The sequence below is a fragment of the Phacochoerus africanus genome, chromosome 9 (genome assembly GCF_016906955.1).
Source record: "Phacochoerus africanus isolate WHEZ1 chromosome 9, ROS_Pafr_v1, whole genome shotgun sequence".
NCBI classification, from domain to species: domain Eukaryota; kingdom Metazoa; phylum Chordata; class Mammalia; order Artiodactyla; family Suidae; genus Phacochoerus; species Phacochoerus africanus.
In genome coordinates, this window is record NC_062552.1 from 1622026 (window position 1) to 1646505 (window position 24480).

Below are 24480 nucleotides of genomic sequence, written 5' to 3' on the forward strand. Positions count from 1 at the left end.
TGACAGAAAATTCTTATAATCTAGGGAGAAAATCTGATAAGAGCATCATTAAGACAATCATTGTGTACGTGTAATAACTGCTTAAGAAACTGGGCTCACGTCCTGACTTGGCCCTTTTTCTAGCTGCGTGATCTTGGTCAAGCCACTTAAACTTCCCACCGTTCAATTTTCCATCCGTAAAATGAGCAGATAACAGTTCCTACCTTACAGAGCTTTCATGAGCTTGAAAGCACTCAGACCAGGGCCTGGCACATGGCAAGCGCTCAGCAGACACCTGCTGTTACAGTAAAGATACAAGTGGGGATACAAGCCTCAGGGGAAAGAGGGGTTTCTCCTGCCTGGGGCCTGGGGTATCAGGGCTTTGAAGCAGAGTTGCTGCTTGAGCCAAGACTTAAAAGATAAGCAGATTCTCTCCAGGGGACTAGGACGGTGGGGACAGGAGAGAAGAGTCTGAGGAAAGGTGGGGAGGGTGGCCGCCCGGACAGCAGCCCCCAATAGGCAAAGCGAACTCTTGAACTTGCCTTCCAGGAGCTTCTCAAGGAAACAAAAAAGAAAGAGCGATTCTGTTCATTTTTAAAGTCCAGTGCGTAATGGGTGCATAAAGTCTGACCCTTCGTATGGCATTTCAGACTCAGTTGTGAAATTGCTTTTTGATAGTCTTCTTGGTAGAAGTTCACACCTGATCAAACCTCTGTAAATGAACCAGTATAAAGAATGAAAATCCTGAAACACAAAGCAGACACGCACACAGCCCTCCAGCGGCCGGCGGTGGAGGCTGGACTCGCAGCTTCCCCCCGACCCCCACCACCCCCGCACCTGCTCCTGGGGTCGAGCGGTTTACGACAGGCCCTCCGGTATCGGGAAATGAGCCTGTGGCCGGCCCTCCACCTCAGACTCCAAGTGAAGGCTCAGCAGCTGACATCTGCCCGGCTGACCCCAATCCGAGGTCAGACCGTGAGCTCGGGCTCCCGCATCTAATGCTGAGGTGGATAAGCACCTGTGTGTGTGAGACACCCCCCCCCCCCGCCCCCCAACGGGCGATCATAAACCTCATCTCCGCCACCTCGCAGAGGCAAATGTCCCCACTGCCTCCGCGGGGGCAGAGTCTGAGCTTTGAGAAGGTCAGCAGTTTGTCCCAGCCCCTGCCCTTTTCACGTCTACGAGCTGCCTCCTCTGAGAAAGGCCTTAAACTGAGCACCCCAAGGTGTCAGCCTTGCAGAATCAGAGTGTTGGGGTCGCAGGAAAGCCTGGACCCTTAGCCTGAGGTCCAGGCCGAGGACCAGCTGACACGCTGAGAATGCCCTCGCTGCGCATGATTCCAGAAATACTTGGGCACTGTGCCTAGGCTGGCCGTGTCCCCGGAGGCTAGGAGCCTACCCAGTGTCCTCGGCCCCATATTCCCTTCTAAGAGCAAGCTGGATAATGTGCTCGCTGGAAAATTACACTCATCAGCCTCCTCTGCAGAGGGGGTGGCCCACGAGACAAGCGTCCAACAATAAGAGGCTTTCAGGGAGAATTTTTGCCCTTCCATATTCCTCGGGCCGCAGGAAGAGCAGGTGTTGTGCAGGAGCTCCAGCAGCCTCCTTGGGACCATGAAGGAAAGGCCAGGGGATTTCAGAGACCTTGTCTACAAACTAACACCTCTGGACCTCCTGAGTGTCAGGATCTGCATCTGCACGTATTTCGTTCACCAGACCGAGAGTTCTGTTTCTAGAAGCCACGTACAACTCCCAGGTGAGACACCGATTAAGTAGGGGCACACACTGACCCTGACTATTGTTCAAAGGTTTGTTTACACTGGTGTGAGTTAGTAAAAATTGAACTTCTTTGAAAGAATTGATGCATAAAAATAGCTTTCAGTCATGTGTTTTCTCAACAGGAAATAACAGAAGTATAGCTGCGGTTATAAGGGAGTCTGGGAATTTTTTAATTTTGCATGGAAAAGGCGGAATGTCACGAGTGCCACTGGAGCCTTCAAGGGACTTTCTAAGGCCAGCCCTCTGTGTCCGCGATGCGGGTCTCTTTCCACAGCCCACCGACAGCACTCGGGACGGCTGCTGCAGACGGACCAGCGAGGGGGAAGCGGAGGTCCCGGGCTTCTGAGGGAAGGCCGCCCTCTTCACACACACACACACACACACACACACACACACACACACACATCAAAGGCAGGATGTGCAGCTAAGTCTGGGCTTACATCCTTGAGTCACATCCACCCACACCCCGGAGCAGCACACTGGAAGGAAGGAGGGGGTGGGGTGGGAGGGAGGACAGAGCGATGGGTCACCGAAGGAGAGACCAACCAACCGCGCTTCCGGGGACTGGGAGGCTGAGAAGAGGGCCGCTGTTTCCCAGGGGAAATGGTGAGTTTGAAAGCAATGAAATACAGTAACTTCCCACCTCAATGCAGGATTGAATGTGCCCAAAAAATTTTGTATTAATTGGCTGTGAAAATGCACGGCATTCCACAGCCCCGGAGTCCTTGCCCGTGTTTAGTGGTTGATGAATTATAAATGACATGTCATAGTTCACCGTTTGTCTTTCTGTTTCATCAGGACAAGCCCTGAACAATTCCAAGTTCAGGCAGACAAAAAAGTCTGCGAGAAAAATCATGAAATTGGCTTAAACAGAAGCACAGATTTTATTCCAGTTCCTTTGATTCAGCAACACGGACGAATCGCAAAGGAGGTGCTTCGGGCCACGGCGTAGCAGAGTCCCACCAGCGGCGCGGCCGTCAGCGGAGGAACGAGGTCGCCGCTGCGCACAGAAGTGCTGATGATATCCTTGCATATTTTTTCTCTTAGCCAGGTTACCATTCTGCAATCTTGTGTGTACACTAATTTTCTTAAATCAAAAACCAAAGGCAAACCTTAACCAAGCTCATTATTACAAATTATAAATTAGCAAAGTTTGACTGCATGCGGTTTTAACTGTATAGCTGACGGTGGTGCCAGTGTCTCAGATTTAAGGGAAATCTGGGTTGATTTTAAGCTAGAAGCTCCTCTGTGAATAAATGCAACTAAAATTCCTGCGGATGGATTTGTGCATTTGTCAAAATACACGGGAACTGAACTAGAAAAAGGCTCTTCCAGCTTAACACTCACTCCTCAAGCCATCCCTTCCTACTCAGTCTTACTCCGCGCCCTCTTCTTCCTCAAACCCTATTAAAATGACAGTAAAGGGATCTGTGAAATGGCAAAGACACACACTTACAGGGTCAAAAATAATAAGAGAAGGCGCAACACTAAACTGGAGGCAGACGGGTAAGCAGTAATCAACTAGGCCCAGCCAGGAAAACCGAATCTAAGACAATAGAGGAGGGACGCTGAGGAGCAGCTGGAACTGTCCCACCAACACCCATAATCTCACCTGGAAAGCGTCAAAAAACACGGATCCCTTTGCTTTCATCCCAGAGATTGTGACTGCATTGGTCTGGCATGCAGTCTGGACACTGGAGTTCGTACAGCGTTCCCAGGTAATTCTAATACACAGGTAAGTTTGGAGACTTTTGCCCGAGCATGAAAATCAGAGGCTAAAACTAATGGAACAAAGCAAAGCTGGAGGAAGCAGAGATGATGCAGAGAGAGGAAAACTTTAAAAACTAATCGACATCCTTAGATAATATGCACTCACTCTCTCTTAGAGGAGCAGGAGTCATGCAAAAAATGCTCAGCGAATAGGAGAGTTCTCAGAATGGACTCTGACAGCTGACAAGAGAGCTTAAAGGCGCTTCCACGACAGAGTAAAGAAATCTCCCTGAAAGGAGAGCAGAGAAGGAAAGTGGGAGCAAAAGGGTAAGAGGCTCTGAGACCCGGCCGGGAGATCCAACATTCAGGTACGAGGTGTTCCGGAAAAAAAGAGCACGTGAGCTCGCCCACCACAGCTTCCCAGTCGGAAGGATGTAAGAGCCCAGGGGATGGGACACCCACGCGAGCTCTGTCACGGGGTCAGGGACAAAGAGGGTCTCCCAAGCATCTAGAGGGAAGAGAACCCGCCACTTACGGAGGGTCGGGATGCTGGACTCGGTGGGCTTCTCAGCCTCCATGGGAGCCAGGAAACAACCGTACATGCCTGCCAAACTCTGAAAAGAAACTAGCCAGATAAACCCTTCTCCACGCGTACATGTAAAATAAAGATCCCAAAACATTACATTAGGAAATTACTGGAAGGTATGTTCCGTCTAAACAAAGGAGTAAGGCAGACGGAAACGCAAAGGATCCATCAGAGGTGCCTTCTCCAGACTGATGGGCACAGAAGGCCCGCGACTTCGGCTGTGTTTCAGGGGGGGTGGAAGACCAGACGGCTCGGGTCGCTGGCAGGGGTTTCTGCAGGAAGCTGAAACTGGGGGGGGGGGGGGGCAAAATACCTGAGGGCCTGTGGAGAGGACTTAGACAGTGGATAGAAAGTTTGGCTTTGCACCATGATACGTGCTTTTAAAAGTGAAGCAAAATTTAAAATTAAAGGCAATCAAGAATTACAGGGGGGAGAAAGGGCTGAGCAGAAAGTGAAAATTCATCATTACACACTACATGGCTCTCGGTCATGAATAGAATTTTCGGAATCACGTGAATAAAATTTTCAAAATGTCTTGAAACGGAAATTTTTAACCAAACATTATGACATGACTAATTTGGGAGAATGAGGACAAGAAATAGGACCTAACGGGTGTGCATATTATCCTTAGATATATATCCTTAGATAATATGCACTCACTCTCTCTTAGAGGAGCAGGAGTGGAGGGGTGGAGGTAGAAGACGAAAGAGACCCAATCCTTACCTTTCTGTCTACACCATTCATTTCAAGAGCCTAAACATGATAAAGGAAAAAGAATACACATTCTCTAGACATACGGAGATAATCGGAAGAATCAGCTAAAACAAATGAAAAGGTTTTCCTGTGATGGGGGGGCACAGGGACAAGAGGGGTGGGACTGATATTTCTCATGAAAATCTTTGTAGGACTTTATGACTCTTTAAAGGTTGTCAATGTAAAATGAATATGAAAAATATAAAGATTTTGATTAAAAAGATGTTTATGTATTTCCTACGTAAACTGTTTTAATGATGAGTGGACTGCCCCAATTTTAGCATGATAATTGAAATCCAATTATATCACCTTAATAATTCACTTTTACACTGAATAATTTACAGTTTTTCACTGACACACCACCTTCTCAAATTTTCACTTGATTAAAAAAAATTATGTGAACTCTAATAATTATTTAGAAGATTAAGCAAGGTCTTACACGCAGCCTTTCCCAACCCTGTTGAGCATTGGAAAGAGTTTATTTTAAAGCTTGAAGTTGAAACAAATTTGCTCAAGCACCTCAACATGCAAACCTTCCAAGTACAGAGGATGTGAAGGTCCCTCAGAAGTGCCAGGGTGGGGGGCCTTCTTCCGAGCTTCTGTGGCCCCACTGGCACCCGCGGGTCTGCGCTGGCGCCTCGTTTAGATTCGGTTCCCGCACTTCCTCTTCACGCTCGCCCGGCCAGGGCACCTCGTAGAGTTATGGGTTTGGCTTCTTGCAGCTGCACCAGGAGCTCAGGTGGAAGCGGTGGGGCCGCGGATGCCTCTGGCTCCAGGTGTCTCGGGACACAGACGCCTTCCTGTGGCTGCCAGCCTTCGGGAGTCTCGCTCTTTCTGGGCTCTTCTCCACAAAGGGATTTTGTGTTTCCATACCCATCACACTGGGCTGTTCGCCCTCCATCAGAACCTTGCAGCCAAGAAAGGCGTTTCCACTCCTCAACCAGCACCTGTGCCATCCGCTGGACCCACAAGGGACACTGCAGGGGCATCCTAGTCCCTGACCCTGGGTCCTGGTGTTCCTGCTCATGGGGATCAGGCAGGGGGGCCTGCTCCAGGCAGGGGTAGTTAAGAAAAAACAACAGGAATCCCAGAGGGTTCAGACCCAAGGGGGCCCCGAAAAAGGGGCTTCAACTTTGACCCAGCTAAGGGGGAGCCAAACCCCAGCTGAAGGAGAGAGGTGCCTGGGGCCTTGTCACCCCAGCCGAGGAGTGAAATAAAGGCCTGCAGAGCCCTGGGGGAGCGTGGAAGAAAGAATAAAGCTTTTTTTTTTTTTCTTTTTGCCAAGTAAAAACCACGCTTCAGAAATTCATTCTTTAGACCTTGATGGTCAGTTGCTACCCTCCTGAGTCCTGAGGGAAGAGACACCAAAATTCAGCTCCCAACAGAAGCCGCACTCCTCCTGTTGGGAGAGGCATCGCTGAGGGTCTCTCGTTTCCAGTCCCTTCCCAACGCCCGGGACACTCGGTCCCAGCCTCCCGCCGTCTCCAGGAGCCTGTTCCGGATGGAAGGACCTAAGCGTTGGAAGATCTTTCCTGTACATCGAGGTCAGCCCGCCTGGCCTCTGAGCTTCAAGACACGACCTTAAGGGTTCACCGAGGAGGAAGGAGTGCCTGAGGGTGAGGGGCTTCCATTGCGGTCAGGCGCACACGTGACCCAGGCGCTAAAGGGCACCGGGACCTTTCTGAGAAGGCTGGGAGGAACCAGCCTCCCCAGTGGATTCAGCACACTGCTGGTGAGCGCCCCAAGACGGTACCGAGACGTTGAGGAAAAAAAAAAGTACAAGGTTTCAGGTTTCAGACAACCCAAAGCAGAGACGCTGTAGCAGGGGAGAGGTGGGGGTCCCTCACGGAGCCGGAGCCATTTCCCAGGAAGGGGTTTCAGTTTTCGAGAGCGCAGGTGCGTGGCGTGCGTGAAGCCAGGTCTCCGTGTCGGGTGTCTGCCGAAGGGGATCCCACCCTTGACGTGCTCTCCCTGGGGCCCTTCACTCCAGCTCGGGGGGCTGTCAGGCTGCCACACGAGACGCGGGGACAAGTAGCGAGGCTCAAGAGAGCCCCGGACCCCCGGCTTGGCGTCCCAGGTGATTACCGTGTGATGAAGCAAACGGCGATTCAGGCTCAAGCAAGCTCCCAGGCACACATCCTAAGACAGGGGTGTGCACCTCCGGGCCCACTGAATCGAGACGACGAGTCACAGGCTGCTGTGCTATCTGAAACGGGGACCTTGTGACATTCCCGTGGGGAGGGGGCGGGGAGCACAGGATGTAGGCAGACCCCGGAGCAAGGAGCATTCATTCGCTCTTCCTGGTGTTCATGAATGTTCGAGAACGGGCTCCATTAACTAAACCAAAGTCAAGGGCTGCCGCCCTTTAAAACAAAACAGACCCGACACAACTCAAACACAAGGCGTTTGGAGTCTGGGCTGCTATGATTCGGGCCACAGGAAGGAGCAAGGCACTGGAGCGCCCCCCCCAACGGGGTAAACATGAAAACTGAGAAGAGGGGGAGACGCCAGCAAAGGGGGTGGCCCTGGGCTGGGGGGGGCTCCCCTGTGCCCCAGAGACACCCCCCCTCCAGGACAGCATTCTTTCACAGAAAACAAAAGTCAGGCTTTCCAACATTTCAGAATCATCAGAAATTTGACGTCACAGGTGTGGAGTGGGGCTCGGGAACCAAGGGCAGATCATTCTTCAGAGAGACCACTCTCTGAGGACCCACGACGGCCTGGCTGTCTTCCCCACCAGTCGACACAGGTAAACCGAGGCACAGAGAGGTTTGGTGGCGTCTCCACGGTCATTGCGTCGTAAGCAGCAGGGCCCACGTCTGTTTTTCAAGGTAACCAGTACCGCAGTTTGAATCACAGAGTCCCAACAAGAGGCACCGGATGCTGGGCCCCCTTCTCCCTACCACTCTGCTCACTGCCCCACACGCCCGGTCAGGCTGGGCCTCAGGGCCAAGCAGGGGCCGCAGGATGCACTTCTCCCCCTCGGGTTGTCACAGGGACCCAAAGTCCTCTGCACCCTCCTGGCTTCTCGTCACCAACGTGGGAACCCGGACACTCACATCTGTTTCTTCTTGACCTTCAAGTCGATCCTTCAAGCCCCCACCTCCCAGGGGGCCCCTCTCTGGCCCCCCTCCCCCGGCAGGCGACCACACACAGTGCCCACAGCCCCACCCGCCTCCGGCATCTGCGGCTCTGCCCCTGCCCCTGCCTCCCCGCTGGGCTGGGACACCCCCAGCACTGTAAGGACACCGGTGCCCCAGCAGGGGACACACGCCCTCTCTCCTTCCTCTTTCCAACCCACCAGCTGTGCACACACCTGGCTCCCGGGTCCCAGCGTCAGCTCTCAGTCCCAAAGCGCCTCTGGGGCAGCCCTACCCACAGGCCTTGGCCTGTCACCGTGGAACTGAACATGCAGGAGGCCTGGTGAAATCTGAGGCTCGGAAAGGCACCGGGTAACTCTGGGGGATAAGTCCGTCCCAGATATTATACGGACACACATATGCCAAACATGATGCCTTGTTCATCTGAAATTCAAATTTCACTGGGGGTCTGAACCGTATCTGCCCCTCCACCGCCCCGCGCAGCGCTGAGCAGATGCCCTCTTGAGGACTCCAGGCCAGCCTGGCCGGGCCAGACGGTGGGCCTCGGTTCATCAGACAGGTTTTAGAGACTCGAACCTCTGGGCACCGAAAGCCCCCTTCTGTGCCTTTCCAGGAGGCTCCCCCCGGGCGTTTGTCAGCGGTTACACACGAAGACCCTGGGAAAGCAGCTTTTGACAAACTACAAAGGAGCCTATGAAAACCTACCCTGGAGGCAGCAGTCCCTGGGATTTTTCATTGACGCAGGAGGGTGGCTCCAGCAGTTGCTCCCCCGCAGGACCTCTGGGCCCCAAGGAGCTTCCCCTGTCCATGTGGAGAGCAGGCGGGACCTGCAGGTGCTCCTTCCCCTCAAGCACCGCCCGGCCAGGAAGCCCGCCTCGCTCTTTTGCAAACACGGTGTGTTACTTAGAGTCTCAGGAATAAAATCTATCGGCGAGAAGGAATGGCTGGCTGGCCAGCCAGACGTGCACGGTGTGTGGTTCACACCTGGACACAGCTGCCTGGGGTCGAACACAGGTGCTCTCGGGGCTGAGCCTCCGGAAGGGACCTCTCCAATCAGCGTCACCAGCTGGCCGTGGTGTCGGCCCCCTGCCCAGGACGTGGGAGAAGGTCCCGAAAATCTACCTGCCCAGAGGGAGTGGTTTTTAAGTTTTGCACAGGGAACCTCTGCCAGCTGGAGTGAGGGGGACTGCTCGGCGCAGGGGAAGAAAACACAGGAAAAACAAACAAACAAACAAAAAACGGCTTTCCTTAACTGCATGGTGAATAAAGAACCCCAAACGGGAGTTCCCACCGTGGCTCCGTGGTAACGAACCCGACCAGATCCAGGAGGATGTGGGTTCCATCCCGGGCCTCACTCAGTGGGTTAAGGATCCGGAACTGCTGTGCGCTGTGGTGTAGGTCACAGACGTGGCTCGTATCTGGTGTGGCTGTGGCTGTGGCGTAGGCCAGAAGCTGCAGCTCCAATTCAACCTCCAGCCTGGGAACTTCCACAGGCTGCCAGTGCAGCCCAAACAGCAAAAGAACAAAAAACAAAAAAACCTAAATGGCCACAGAAGCAGGTCCCTCTGTGGATGAAGACACTGGAGTTTACTTAAGAGGCTAATTCTCAGGCCCCATTCTCTTACTCAGCATTTTCCATCAAAATAACCAGTCCAGTGTCTGGGGGGAGCACAGGATGAATGGAGCAGTGTGCGACTCCCAAGCGGCTAGTGGAATATTTAAATCCCAGGTCAGGGACAGCCTGTACTGTTCAGTACAGAGGAGCTCTCACGGTGCCCTCCATACCCTGGGTTGTTTTTTCATTTGCAAGGGGAAAAAAATAGAATTTATGCACCTTAAAAACATATGAAGTGAAAAATTACCCATTAGCACAGCAAAGACCCATTTCCAGGAAACAGATTTTTAAAAGAAAATTCTTGACGTCCTGAGGTTAAGCCAGGAGGTGTCACGACTTTGAACGTGGACGATGAAAGAGCCACCGTGTCCAGGTGCGGCCCAGGCCCGTCTCGTTTCATCGTCCAGGGAGGCTGGTTAAAGCCCGGGTTGTGGTCCAAAAATATCCTGGCACTTAGCATCCTGCATTAAAATTTATAAACCACGAAAGACCTTTTCTCACAGAAAAGTTAATTCAGGCTGGATCGCCTGGAAAAAAAAGAAAGTATTTAAAAGGAGGGCAGTCATCGGAAGGGGTTATATGGAAAACCAGACTAAGTAATGCTTTCTACTCCCCCAAAACGTACGAAAATTATAGCAATGGTAATTTCAGAGGGAAGGGAAATGGCACCAGGTATAAATTCACTTCTAAGAAGTCCTGGGGGGGGGGGTGCCCTGGAGCCTCCAGAGCTAACTTGGGGCGGGGGGGGGGGGGGGACGAGACTGCTTTCTGGCCTGAAGGGCCCCTGCCCTCCACTCAGCTCTGGCTGGGAGGTCTGCGAGGGCCGCCTTCCCCACCCCCTCTGCTTCCTCCCTCCTTCACGCTGCGCCTTTATTGAGCGCCTCCTGTATGCTGTCCTGGCCCTGCTCCTGCCCATCCTTCAGGGCCAAGGCAGGAGAGACAGAGACCTTCCTGAATCCGAGCAGATTTGGTAACCCCCCCGCGTCTGCCCTGCCCTCGAGGCCTGACTGCTCTGTAAGACTGTGGGGGCGTGGGGGGCCTGGCCATTACTCTCCACGGTGTCCAGCCTCCCCCCACACACACACCCGCTGGGAGCTCAGGGAACAGCAGGGCGGTGGACAAACTCCAGGCCCAGAGATCCCAGTTCTGAGTACCCAGTTTCTTCTACTCCAAAAGGACCTGGAGAGTCAGCTCTGAAGTTGGCGTTGTACGGGGATTGGTCAGGAAAGGAAAGTGGCAGCAAAGACAGAGTGACCGTCACGGTAGCTGGCCATGACGTTGCCCTCCTGCGGCAGTGAGGGGTCAGCAGGCAGCCGGCCACGGCCTGGGGCGGCCCCATTCTGCACCCCCAGGCGAAGGCAGAGGGAGCCCTGCCAGCGCCGTCGGCAGCCCGGCCCAGGAAGCCAGCCGGGACTCCCCATTCTTGGAGAATCACCACCGACCCCCAGGAAGCAGATTCGACGGCCCATCCTGTTGGCTTCCGCTCATACAATCGGGTTCCGACTTCAACTAAACCAGGAGCTCCTCGAGCGCTCGCTGTGTGCGGGGGGTGCAGGGCTAAGGACAGCCACGCTGTCTGGGTGTGTCTGTGCCACGGTCGCACAGCCAGGCACGCCGGGCTCTTTGTCCTCCTCTGCAGACCCTGGCGGGCGTCTGGGTGCGTGGGAGGCCCTTAGTAAGTCCCTCCCCTTGGCCTGAGCAGCTGGGCACAAGCCCTGCCCTCTCCGGTCACAGAAATCCCCACCTGGGCCCACGGTCCAGCACGCCCGTCTGAGCTGGGCCCTGGTCTGGAGAGCTCCCTGGCCCGTTCCCAGCGCCCCGGGATGGCTGTTCTGTGCCAGCCACACTCAGGGAACCCCGAGGCCGCTGGCCTCGAGGGCAGGTGTGGGCCCAAGATTCTGGGAGGGTGGCCCTGAAACTGGGAGCCTCGAGCGTGTGGCAGGAAGGGCCACAGGGATGGCACCGGTGCTCGCCTCAGCTCAAAGTGACCTCGCACGGCAGAAAGCCTGGCCTTCACTCCACCTGCACCTGGCTGTCCTCCCAAACTCTCGTCGCCACCTCCCCTGACCCTCTGTCCCCACACGCTCCCTCCTTCTATTTGTGGCTGTGTCTCGGGATGATAGCACTCGGGCTGGATTTCATTCTGTTTCTCAAGTCGATTCAAGGAAGGTCGGCCTGGCTGTCACTATTCGCAGAGACAGGCCCTTCTCCCTCTTGGACACTGGGCAACGTGCAACCGGCCAGCCCTCATGGACCAAACAAGAGCTCCAGACCCAGTAACATTTGCCCTTGACCCTGGGAAATAGGGCCACCCTCAGACCTGCAAGAGCAGCTACAACGGCTCCGGCCACCTCACGCCACCCGTGCTCAGGTCTGCACCCTAGAAACGTCTGCAGAAGCAACTCGGTCACAAGATGAGTCTCTCGGATGATCCCTTGCCCCGGGACACACGACAAGGGCAGATCACGGAGCTTCCGTGACACTGTGTCTCACCACCAGCCACCACCTTTCAAAGGGGCAAGGACCCGAGGCCCAGACCCACCTCTGAGAAGCCCAGTGACAGTCAAGGGGAGGCGGGCCATGCCCGGGACCTCACCAGTCCCCCAGCCCAGCTTATCTAATGGCCATAGTACAAGCCTTGTATTTTGTCTGTCAGGAAATCCAACAGAAAGAACTATTATTAGCATATTTACTTTACCACGGAAAATATGTCCTTTAAATGTTCAGGAAGGGACATTGCCTGGTTTCCAAGGAGCAGCCTGACAGATCCCTGGAAGGAACACACACACGTGCACACACACGTGCACACATACGCACGGGCATTCTGGGGGTGTGCGCGCATGTATGTAAGCACGTACCACCTGCAGTAATCAATGTTTCTTCTTCTCTAAGCATTTTTTTTACAGTAAACTTCAATTAATCTTTCATTTTTCCGTTACAGGAGTTAACAAATATTGTGGTGCCTCTCTCCCTTTAATATGCAGAGTCACCCAGGGACCTTGTCACCCAGCAGGTCTGGGTAGGACCTGAAGCTGCATCTCAAACCAGCTCCCAGGGGATGCTGGCGAGAGCCATGGACGTCCCACTCCGGGCGTAAGAGGACTCTGCTTTGTCACGAATGACCACCTTGGGCACACAGAAAACAGCAACCGTGGAAGAGCAGACGACATAAAAGAAACAAGCAAATAAAAGCTACATTCAAACCAACTTACTCTCTCTCTTGGATAAAGACTCTCAGAACGGACTTAGGAATCTGTGACCTACGCAATGCCTCTCGGCCCTCGTTGCTTTTTCTTCTTTTTTTTTAATTACCAGTGAATTTTAGCACATTTCTGGTTGTACAATGATCATCACGACCCCGTTTTATTTTTTATTTTTTATTTTTTTTGGTCTTTTGTTGTTGTTGTTTTTGTCGTTTTGCTATTTCTTGGGCCGCTCCCGCGGCATATGGAGGTTCCCAGGCTAGGGGTTGAATCGGAGCTGTAGCCACCGGCCTTCACCAGAGCCACAGCAACGCGGGATCCGAGCCGCGTCTGCGACCTACACCACAGCTCACGGCAACGCCAGATCGTTAACCCACTGAGCAAGGGCAGGGACTGAACCCACAACCTCATGGTTCCTAGTCGGATTCGTTAACCACTGCGCCACGACGGGAACTCCACGACCCCGTTTTAGAGCCCTCGTGGTGAACGGTTTCCACTCTCTGTTATGAGCCCTTTCAGAGCACAAGCCCACAGAGGAATTCCACCTTGGGAGGACGAGGCGGCAGGATGAGGCAGAGGTATCCGGGCCACAGCTGTCCTCCCGCCACGGACGCTGATCCGAGGGTTAAACGGCGAGGGCACAGGGGGTCACACTGACCGGTCAAAGGCGACTCCGCGACCCAGGGGCGATTAAAGCTCCCTTGATGTACATCCTCCTGGGGAGAGCGTCCCACGCTGATCTTATTCCAAACACACTGCTCCTTAGAGGCTGGCCCCACTCATTAGTCTGTGCGACACAACTTGAAGTAAGTAAACTGGTGTTATGCTCCCCTCGAAGCTGTCCCGAGACTGTGCCGTTAAGAACTAGGACACAAATGAAAACGCTGTGAAGGATACAAAGAGAGGCAGGGAACAAGCCGCTGCTTTCTAGGAGCAGAGCCCGAAGCCAAGGTAGGTCCCAGAAAAGGCACCCCAAAGACCCACACGAACGGCACAGGGTATCTAACCCGTGTGCTCAAAGGGTGATGCGCTCAGTGCCACCTGGGGAGGTCAGATTGGAATCCAGCGCATTCCGACGGGATGAGAATCTGACCTGGAAGGACGGAAGGATCCCTAAAGGCACAGAGGAGGGGGAAGAATGAGGCAAGCTGTGAAGAGCGAAGAAGAGGGAGGAGAAGTTGAATGTGGGATGGCATCTCCGCGCCAGGCCACGCCAGCTGCTAACAGCTGCAGCAAACTTCCCGCTCCCACTCGTCCTGCCGGCCTGGCATCATGGCACCACCTGGCTGAACCAAAGTGGAAAGACTGAGGCACACAGGCAGTGAGGGCTCCCATGGGGCTCTGCACCCAGGGCTCTGACGCCTAAGGCGCTCACGGGTTTTCTCTAAACCAGCATTCCCCAAGGGGCACCTGCCGCGCCCGGAGATGTGAGTATGAGTCAGGAAGCAGAGCCTTCAGCGTCAAATAAACCCTGGGAGCTCTTGGGATTAACCATCAATGCGAATAAGGTTTCAGACGTGCGTTAACGCCTCCTGGGTGCTCCCCGGGCGCCGCTCTTGTTGCCTTTGCTCCCGCAGGCCCACCTCTCAGAGCCGGGAGCGGCCTGATGCCACTTCCACCATCGCGTGTTGGGGAGAAGAGCCGGCTGTTCACCCCCACGAGGTGAGGTGATCACGTAAACGGGTCATGTTGACACCGAATAACTGGAAACAGCAGCTGGGTTGTGAGCGGTCGCCTGCTGCTGGACAGGCTGCAGCTCAGACATGGTGCCTGGTGAGTGTCCATCCTTCCTCCATTCCCAGACAACCTCACAGAACGCATGGCTCCATGTGAACCCTGGGTGGCCTTCGGAGCTCGGGGCAGGGACGGTTGTCAGGAGGGTCAGCGGCCGGGAGGGGGAGCAGGCAGCTTCCCAGGGGACCCGACAGCTGGGCGAGTGGGGCCTGATCACACCCCATGGGAAATATCAGGTGACGGCGGTTCCTGACAGGGCACAGTGGGATCTCTCCTGCCCTTTTGTTGTATCGGTGACGGTAACTGTTGTAACTCGAGTGTTTGTGAATCTCTGCAAACTCTACCTGTGTCAGGTTTGAACCAGCTGCTCACCAGTAAAAAACAGCACAGAGATGCCTCAAAAAATGAAAACCAGAACCACCATATGATCCAGCAATCCCACTCCTGGGTGTATACCTGAAGAAAACAAAAACTCTACTTTGAAAAAACACATTTACCCCAATGTTCCCTGCAGCACAATGTACAATAGTCAAGACATGGAAGCAACCTAAAGGTCCATCGACAAATGAATGGATAAAGATGTGGTACGTATAGAATGGAATATTACTCAGCCATAAAAAAGGACAAAATAATGCCATTTGAAACAACATGGATGGACATAGAGGATATTATGCTTGGTGAAATAAGTCAGACAGAGAAAGACAAGTACTGTATGTTATGACTTATTTGTGAAATCTAAAAAATAATAAATATGAAGGTATATGCAAAACAGAAACAAACTCACAAACAGAGGTTAGGAAAATATCTGTTTTCCTAACAGATAGTGGTGAGGAGAAAGGAGAGCGCGAGGGGGGGGGGGGGTAAATAAGGGCTTGGGATTAAGATGCACAAACGACTATGTGAAAGTAGATGAGCAACAAGGACATAATAACAACCTTAAGTGGGGTGTAATCTATGCAAATATTGAATCACTATGTTGTACACCTGTAATTAGTATAATACTGAAAATCAACCATACTTTATTCATTGAAATCAACCATAATTTATTCATTGAAAAAAAATCTCTGGCCACTGCGTGCAGCAGCTTGATGTGGGATCTCAGTTCCCAGACCAGGGCCTGAACTCTGGCCGCAGCAGGGAAAACACTGAGTCCTAACGACTAGGCCCCCAGGGAGCTCCCTAAAAAAAACGTCCTTAAGGCAGTCGGAAGGATTAGCCAGAGGTGTTGGGACTTCACTGCAGGGCTGCGGGAACTTTCGCACCTTCCTCCCACTGGAGGTCTCTGTTACGTGGGTTCCAGGGAAGAGCCTCAATTCTGCGGAAAATGAAACCAGACCGTTTTCATCTATCCACCCGGTCCGGCTGAGTCTGTGCGAAGAAACAGAACAAAACCCAAAGCACTCACCAAAGGTGAAATGAATTTCAGATAAAGGGAGGATAATGCAAACTGTCCTTAGAAAACTCATCAGAGGTGGTTCTCCAACACCTAACGTTTAATTCCTGAAGAATAAATTCCTGCTAAATGTTCTACAAATGAACTGGATTACCTGTTTCATGCACTGGGCAAGCTAATCTGTTCAAAAAGAGGGGTCATGGTGTATAACTGCTAACTTTGGGGAGTTCCTGACCTCACGACACCCCAGTTTACTCATCTGTAAAATGGAGAAAATAATTATACCGAATTCGTGGGACGTTTGTGAGGAGTAACTGGGATGAAAGGTGCTCAGCACGGCGCCTGGACCACAGTGAACACATACGAATGTTGGTGACTATTTTTATCACCCCTAGTACCCATCGGGGTGGTACCCAAAGGGTTTAAGTGAGTTCATATCTGCAAAGTGCTTAGAGCAGAGCCTGGCACACAGCGAGGGCCATTTGCCTGTTCGTTAAATCACAAGAGTAAATAAATCCATCCTCATTTAAAGCATAAATCCTAAGTAGGCAAAATGCAAACACAGGAGCTCCTGCTATGGTGCAGTGGGTTAAGAATCCGACGACAGCAGCTCAGGTCACTATGGAGGCTCGGGTTTGATCCCTGGCGTTGCCACAGCTGTGACATGGGTGGCAGCTGCGGCTCAGATTTAATCCCTGGCTCAGGAACCTCCATACGCCATGGGTGCAGCCATTCAGAAAATGCAAAAGCAGCAGAATGCAAACACAGCCTTGAGAATATGGGAAGTTACCTGCAGTATCACAGCAGTTCAACCCGCTCTAGAGGGTTACAGGATATGAAGTTTTACGCTCGCACTTCCGTTTCTAAGTGTTGAGATAACGAGAGGTTGCCCACAGTCTACAGGCAGACCCAGACACAAACACCTGCGCAAGCGCGCTGAGCTGCAGACTACACACCCTCCAAACAAGTGGCCTTGTTTCATCAGATTCTGCCTCTTTCTGAGCCCACCACTGACCACCAACAGGTGAAACGGCTCTGGACTTTGGGCCCGCAGGGTCTGCCCTCCAGACGGAGTTGCCTTCGGCCTGGATGACGGGAGGATCTTTTTGCAGTGGAAGCTCAGTGGTCCTCCCGGAGTAAATAACATCGAATCCAGACACAGAGATTTACAGGGACACTTAGACTCTGATACAGGTTGATTAAACGCATTTATGTTCCTGCTCCACCGAGTACTTCCCTAAGGAAGACAGGCTCTCTAAAAAGCAAAAGCTGCGCGTGCGCGGCGGTAAGCGCCCTGACGACTAGCGCCCCCTGGTGCCACGGCTGGATTTTGTGCGGCGGCGCAGCAGTTTCTCCCACCATCGCCTTTTCGTCATCAGCACAAAGGACGGCGCAGCGGAAAAGGCAAACGCAAGTTAGAATTACTCTGAAAACGGTTTTGCGGTGCGACCTCTGAGAGCCTGAGGGTCCCCCAGGCCAGCGAGCGCCATTTGCCTGATTGTTCAAGAAAATAGCTCAATAAATAGAGCCTCGTTTAAAGCATAAATCCTAAGCAGGTAAAATGCAATGACAGGAGTCCTCACTTTGAGAGCTGCTGGTCCCAGGGACACTGCAGCCCCCCACGCGTCGCCTTGCCCGGCCCGGCCTCTCCTTCTCCAGCTATTTGGGAAAACCTGGGGGCATGGGCACCTCCCTTGGGGCTTAGGCTGGGCGGTGTGATGAACGACCCCCCCTCCAGAGAACAGAAGGGGCTTGAGAGACTCAGGAGGGTGGGGCCTTCGACAGTTCTGGGTCACTTGGCAGCTCCAAGAAAAACCTCCATCTCCGGCTGTTGCCTCCTCGCCTACCTCCTGGTGTCCAGGGCGCGCAAACCGCCCTGCAAACCACACATCTGCTGGACTCAAGGACACCCAAGCTGGACGTGGGCCCGGAACAGACAGGCACCTGGGACAGGCCCAGGGTAGAGCAGCGCTTGCCAAGGTGACTGCCTGCCTGCTACACCCCAGGGCCCCTGCCGGGCGCTGCCCCACCCACAGCAACAGTGCGAAAGCCACCTTAGGGTCGCAGGCTGGCAGGGGACGGGCCGGCATAAAGCATCGCACAGAAGGTGGGGCCCTTGCCCCGCTCAGGAACTAAAACCCTGTCTTCATAGCTCATTTCTACGCCTGCCCTGTCCTAAGTCAGTTCAGATAAACCGGGAACGGTACGAAAAGCACCAGGGCAGGAAAAGCCAACACCCGTGTTCACTGCTCACGTGTGGGGCGCAAACCCCACAGGCTAAAGATCAACTGGGCAAACCACAGGGGCTCACCCACCCTCACTTCCAGCCTGGTCTCTGCCTCTTTGCAGAAACTCCTGACACCAGGCCCCCTCTGGAGCTCAGACTCCCAGCCCCCAGCCTGAGGCCTGGGGTGGGGGTGCGGGGAGAGGGGGTCAGTCCCAGAGCAGGGGGTAGTGGTCAGGAAGGGGTGGTGCCAAGACAAGAGGCCGCGGGCCTATGGGGCCTCTGCCCGCTGGCCCAGGCCTGCCCTGTAGCCACTGTACTGAACCTGACAGCAACCACGCCAAGGGCTGCCCGGCCCTCTGACGAGAAAGCAGGTGCAGAGCAGCCCGGGCGTGGCTGTCTTTGGGGGAGGGGCTGTCCCTGGAATCGGGGGCCAGTCTGCTGTACCTCTCTTGGGCTTCAAATTCTCCCCAGGCAGGGGCTGGATGCACTTACTTCCAGGGTTGCTCCTGGGCCCCAAGACACAGGCCTTTCATAGCCATTGTCATGGGAGTGCCACAGCAGCCCGCACTCATGCTCATCCAGGTCCTTGTGGACAAAGCCAGGAGCCACGCCCAAGCGCCAGGTGGCATCCAAGTGGGTGCCTGGCATGTCCCCAGTCAGTGGACTAGCAGATCGGACACTTCCTCTGATGCAAAGTTCTAGCGACGTGTGCAGCTCACCCAGACATGACGGCCCTGGACCGACGAGAGGGGCAATGGATGGTACCCCCACCTCCATCCGCTGAGGCTGTCCTGTCTGGCGCCTCGACCTGGGGGGCATCCCTGTTTCAACTCCCAGGCCCCAGTTCCAATCCTAGCCTTGCACAAAGGCTCCCGGCCGGCTCCACCTTCTGGTGGCCCTCAGGAGCAACAGCGGGAGCACATGAGGGGCCCCAGGTCATCTGACCTGTCGGGGGGTCTTCTATGGGTCTGGGTCTAGAGCGGGGGCTCTGGGCCTCTCTTCCCCTGCTGCCTGCTCCTCACCCCTGCCTTTGTTATCAGGGCTACATGTTGGGCAGAGGGTGAGAAATGAAGCCCAAGGTGGCCAGGGGCCCAGGACCAAGACCTGGACACAGTGTCCTGAGGCCAGCGTCCACCTGCTGACCTGGCAGCACCTCCTTACTAGCAGTGTGGAGTGATCTTTGGTTGCAAACTAACAGACCATTTAAAAAATTTATATACCTGCGTGCTGCTGTGTATTTGAAATTCTGGAATAAGCATATCTAAACGGTGAGCCCGCTCTGGTCTTGATTTGCTAAAATTTGCTAAGGACTTAGTAAATGACAGAATCAACTAGGAGTGTGAAGACAGAGCGAGAATCGTGACGGGGGTGAGAAAGAGCGACATGAAAGAGAAATGTGATTTCACAACCGTAACGTTTCGGCGGGGTGGATGAGGACATGGTCTGGTCAACTGTACTTGGGAATTTCATTTTCAAGGATGCTAATCATTTTCTTCCTTAAGAACCAAGACTGGCTTTGCAACATTTACGTACGTTGTTACAGCGACTTAACTTTTCTCTCCCATTGCAGCCAGCAACATAGACCTACCATGAGTTTAATCATTCTGGGGTCCCCAAGAACACAAACATAGAGAGGAGTCTCCTTTGTGTTTGGTCTGGGGCTCCCAGACCCTCTCACGGCAGGGATCGCGCCCCGTGCGCTGGAGAACCTGTCGATTGTCTCACGTCCTGGATGCAAACCAACATCCAGACGGGATTCTCTGAAGCCCTGAAAAGGCAGCTGTTAAACTCCGCGCCCGTAGGAACTTCTAAGACCAGAGGTTGCCCCCACTTCCAAACAACCATTAGCAATGGGGGAAAGAGAGGATATGCTGTAAATCTGACTTCAGGGGCATTTTCTTTACAGTTAAAAAGCTACACTTTATTTAAGAACACACCCTCAGCATTCCTAACTAGCCCATCCATCTGCTGACCTATCCTTTGGGAAAAACGCCTGGAAGCCAAACCTCCCGGCTGGGAATTAACTCATTCCTTTCCACGTGGAGGTGAAGGCTCCAGTGCCTCCCATGGGAGCCCAGCATGGTTCAGGCGTGGGCAACAGCAGGACCACATGCCCTGGGCCAGGTCCACGGAGAGGCGCGGGGCCACCGAGCAGCCTGCCTGTCGAGTGGGCTCCTCTGAGCGCCACAGCACGCGGAGCTGATGGCTCCCGGCTGAGTAAGATACAAACAAGGTATTTATGTGCAGACACAGGGACACAAGGCCCAACTCTCCTGAGGAATTTTTTAACTATAAATTATGCATTTTCGATGGGGCAGTATCACCTCTCAGGGGGAGAAATTGATTCTGCAGGAGCAGAGAAAACATCCTGCTCTATGTGCAAAGCACAGACAGACCTGCACACACACGTCCACGGCGGCAGAGGACATCTGTGGCACGAGGATTTCACAGGAGGGGCTTGGCCAAGCAGAATACAGCTGGGTGTCCCTGGGATGGGGAGAAAGTGATGAAAAAATGGGGACACCCGGAGTTCCCGTCGTGGCTCAGTGGTTAAGGAATCCGACTAGGAACCATGAGGTTGCCAGTTTGATCCCTGGCCTCGCTCAGTGGGTTAAAGATCCGGCGTTGCCGTGAGCTGTGGTGTAGGTCACAGACTCGGCTCGGATCTGGCGTGGCTGTGGCTGTGGTGTAGGTCTGCGGCTACAGCTCCAATTCGACCCCTAGCTTGGGAACCTTCATGTGCAGCAGGAGCAGCCCCAGAAATGGCCAAAAAAAAGACCAAAAAAAATGGGGACACCCCTGTCAATCAGTGATTCAGAACACTTTCTGTAGTATTTTCTAAACTGCCTTCTATTGTCTTACAAATAACACATTCAACGCTAAGTGATAAAAGAATAAAATATGTAGAAAGAGCTCATTTTCCTTCTCTTGGGAAGTGCTGCTGTCCTTAGAATCTGAATTATTTCTCTTCTTTCAGAATTCTCCTTTTTCTGACTGAGTTCCATCCCTGGAATAGCTATGGCATCACGGGGCAACCGTGCAAAGGAAAAGCCCAGAAGGCCGTGCTCACAGCAGCGTGGTCAGAAGAGGGGCTCACTCTTCAGATTCTGCTTTTGCAGAGACTTCTTAAAAGGGGGGCAGGGACGTTTTGCTTTTGTGTCATTTAATTTTCATAAGTCACATAGAATTAGGAGAAGAAGAGACGCTGACATTATTTTTAGCTCTCTCAGACAAAAATAGACTGCCAACTTCAGCATGCGTCAGGTATGGCTGCCTCCAGGTTCCCCGAAAGTCGAAGAAGAGTTTGAAACGTCAAAATGTGCCTCTTGCCTCTTCTCCCAACTCCCTAAGACGGCCATCCTGGGCAGGGATTAAGAGGGGACATGCATGCCATCTGCTTGGGCAAGCCCACTCCCTGGCTGGAAACATTCAGACAGGACAGCGAAGCGGACCCATCACAGTTAAAAGTGATGACATTACTACCTGGGTGTCCTCAAGAGCAGGTGCCTGTCTGTGTCCTCCCGGTGTCATCACGGACCGGAGGACGCGCCAGAGGACAGGAGACGAGAGAAGGCACACGCTACCTATGATCCAGACTTCTTTTCTTCTGAGCGATACGTCCATGGTCGCTGTCCCTCCCCAGGCCCGGCACCAGCACGTCCCTAAGCATGAACTCTGCTCGGGGGAGGAGGCGTGGGGCTGCCGGGTCCTGCGGGAGACGTTTCCAGTTACACCGTCAACGGATAATTCTCCTCTTTAAAAGGAAAAATATGATGGCCCGGGTGACAGATCTGAAACAGGTGCAGGGGCATAGGGAGACCGGCTGGCGACAAGTGACACCACCGGGAAGGCGCTTGTCCCCAGTTCAAGGGCCATTAGCACCACGGAAACTGGCATCCGTCCCTGCGGCTGGGCGGCTGCCAGGGCGGGTGGGGAGCTGAGAAGGGGTGGGCGAATGCAGGTGAAAATCACAAGCCTTCCACCCCCAGCTAGCTTATTTTGAGATCGAAATTATAGTCACTGGGACCACGAGTGATGGTACAAGTCCACAGCCGCTCGGCAAGAAATGCCACCTGCCATTACGTGCGCCAACTGCCAAGGCATAGGGAGCACCGCGCTTTGCTCCAGCCCACTCTTGCCTCCTCGTGTCCTGTTCTTCAATATTCTATGGTTTGGCCTTTGGAGCATTTGTACCAGGCACTTAACCATTCCAGAGGCTGCGGACCCACCCCCGTGGAGCTGTCCCCACTCCTGGCCCACAGCTTCCCCTCTGCCCCTGGGGACCACACCTTGTGGGTGGAGGGGAGGGGGCTGGGGGCTTGTGGGGGAGGCTGGGGAGGGACCAGAGGAGATGATTACACACAACCTCAGGCATAAAAAGCAGGACTGGGAGTTCCCGTCGTGGAGAAGCGGAAAGGAATCCGACTGGGAACTATGAGGTTGCAGGTTCAATCCCTGGCCTCGCTCAGTGGGTTAAGAATCCAGCGTTGCTGTGAGCTGTGGTGTAGGTCACAGACGCGGCTCAGATCTGGCATGGCTGTGGCTGTAGCTGTGGCTATGGCTGTGGGGTGGGCCGGCAGCTACAGCTCCGATTAGACCTCTAGCCTGGGGACCTCCATATGCCACGGGGGCAGCCCTAAAAAATACAATAAAATAAAATACAAATAAAAAATGAAAAGCAGGAATGGGTTTAGTCAATGGAGCAGACAGGAGCAGGCAGGAGAGTGGACTCTGGTGGCCTGAGAACACTATCTGGCTCCCTGGTCTTCCACTAAGCACACGGTGTGTGCGCGTGTGCCTGCATGTGCGTGGGCACGTGTGTATGAACCAGCAAATCAGATCTGAGGGAAGTGCAGCACAAGGGCCATTTACGTGGATGACGGGGAACTAACGAGGGAGGCAGACCTGGACTTGGCTGCGCCAAAGCGACACCAACAGCAGTCTCGAGCGCCATTACGATGAGTTCACGGTGTAAACACGGAAGCTCTTAAACTCGTCCCTCGTGGGGCCTGACCGGCTATTTGAGTCTTACTTTATTTCAACACCATATCGCGTGCGTTAGGATCTAGTTTATTACGACGTATCTGCTCAAGGCTTTTAAACGTCTACACTATCTAGCCACTTGGGACACCCTTTAGAATGTACGAGGAGAAGGTCTTTCGAAAACAGAACTAAAAGGAAGTTGAAAAAGAAACAAAACATGGGGAAGAGTAGAATCTGTGGTATTTAATCAATTCAACAAAAAATGAAGTAGGGGGAAAAAAGAAGAGACTTAAAAATAAATCCGGAGGAGGAGAAATGACTGAAATAGAAACACTTGATTTAAAAAAAAAAAAAAAAAGGTGTTCCAGTCATGGCCCAGCAGAAGCACATCTGACTGGCATCCACGAGGATACAGGTTCCATCCCTGGCCTCACTCAGTGGGTTAAGGATCCGGTGTTGCCGTGAGCTGTGGTGTAGGTCACAGACGCAGCTCGGATCTGGAGTTCCCCTGGTGGCTCACCAGAAACGAACCCAACTAGCATCCATGAGGTCGAGGGTTTGATTCCTGGCCTCGCTCAATGGGTTAAGGATCCAGCGTTGCCGTGAGCATGGTGTAGGTCACTGACGCTGCTCAGATCTGACGTTGCTGTGGCTGTGGCTGTGGTGTAGGCCAGCAGCTATAGCTCTGATTCAACCCCTAGCCTGGGGACCTCCATATGCTGTAGGTTCGGCCCTAAAAAGACGAAAAAGAAAAAAGAAAAACTGGGTTAAGAGCAGGAAAAGAATCAGCCTCTGAGCTTCACAAATATAAGCTGCTGAATGCATAATTTGTCCTGTTGGAAGAGAAAGGACTCTTCTCGCAAGAAATTGCACATCGAGCCTTCAAAGCAGTGTCCATGTCACTAGAGCGCCTGAAACTGGGGGTAAATCCTTTTCATGCGGCGTAGGGAGGGTTTCCACTATGATTAGCCGCTCTGATCTCCTCGAGGAGGAAAGGGAGAAAGGAGAAAGAAGACGTGGAGAAAAACACGGCAGGCATCTTTTTGCGGCCCCAGAGAGAAAAGAGCGGTGCCGTAACGATTTCCCGTGGCCCCAGTGGGACATGGAGACGGGTCGGCCTAGCTCTGTCTGCATTCCTGAGGACATCGGAGCTGCTGGGAGCCCTCTCCACGCACCCTTGCCAAGACCTGCTGGCTGCCTGGCACCCACGCCCTGGGCAGCCGGGGCCCTGTGGCCTTGGCAGACACAGAAAGGCGAGCTCCTCACCTCCCATCCGTGTGCCCGTCGTCCCGCCAGGCAAGGGAGGGAGCTGGGGAAATTTACTGCCACATCTCTGGGCCCTCAGCCACGTACCAAGGAGAAACTGAATGGGACATATGGCCGTCCCTCCCCACCTTCCACACAGCGGTGACCGCAGG

At 53.5% G+C, this 24480-nt stretch overlaps 1 protein-coding gene across 10 annotated transcripts in view; it reads right to left on the minus strand.

Moving 5' to 3' along the window:
- Positions 1-24480, minus strand: part of MYLK4 (myosin light chain kinase family member 4) — an 85740-nt gene that overhangs the window by 42610 nt on the left and 18650 nt on the right. Inside the window, exon 1 of one of the 10 annotated variants that reach the window (XM_047797253.1) lies at positions 21563-21991. The exons of the other annotated variants lie outside the window; for them this stretch is intronic. Coding sequence (XP_047653209.1) covers positions 21563-21703 — 141 coding nt within the window. The 5' untranslated portion in view covers positions 21704-21991. Of the gene's footprint in view, positions 1-21562; positions 21992-24480 lie in introns of those variants that run through there. 10 annotated transcript variants of the gene reach the window in all.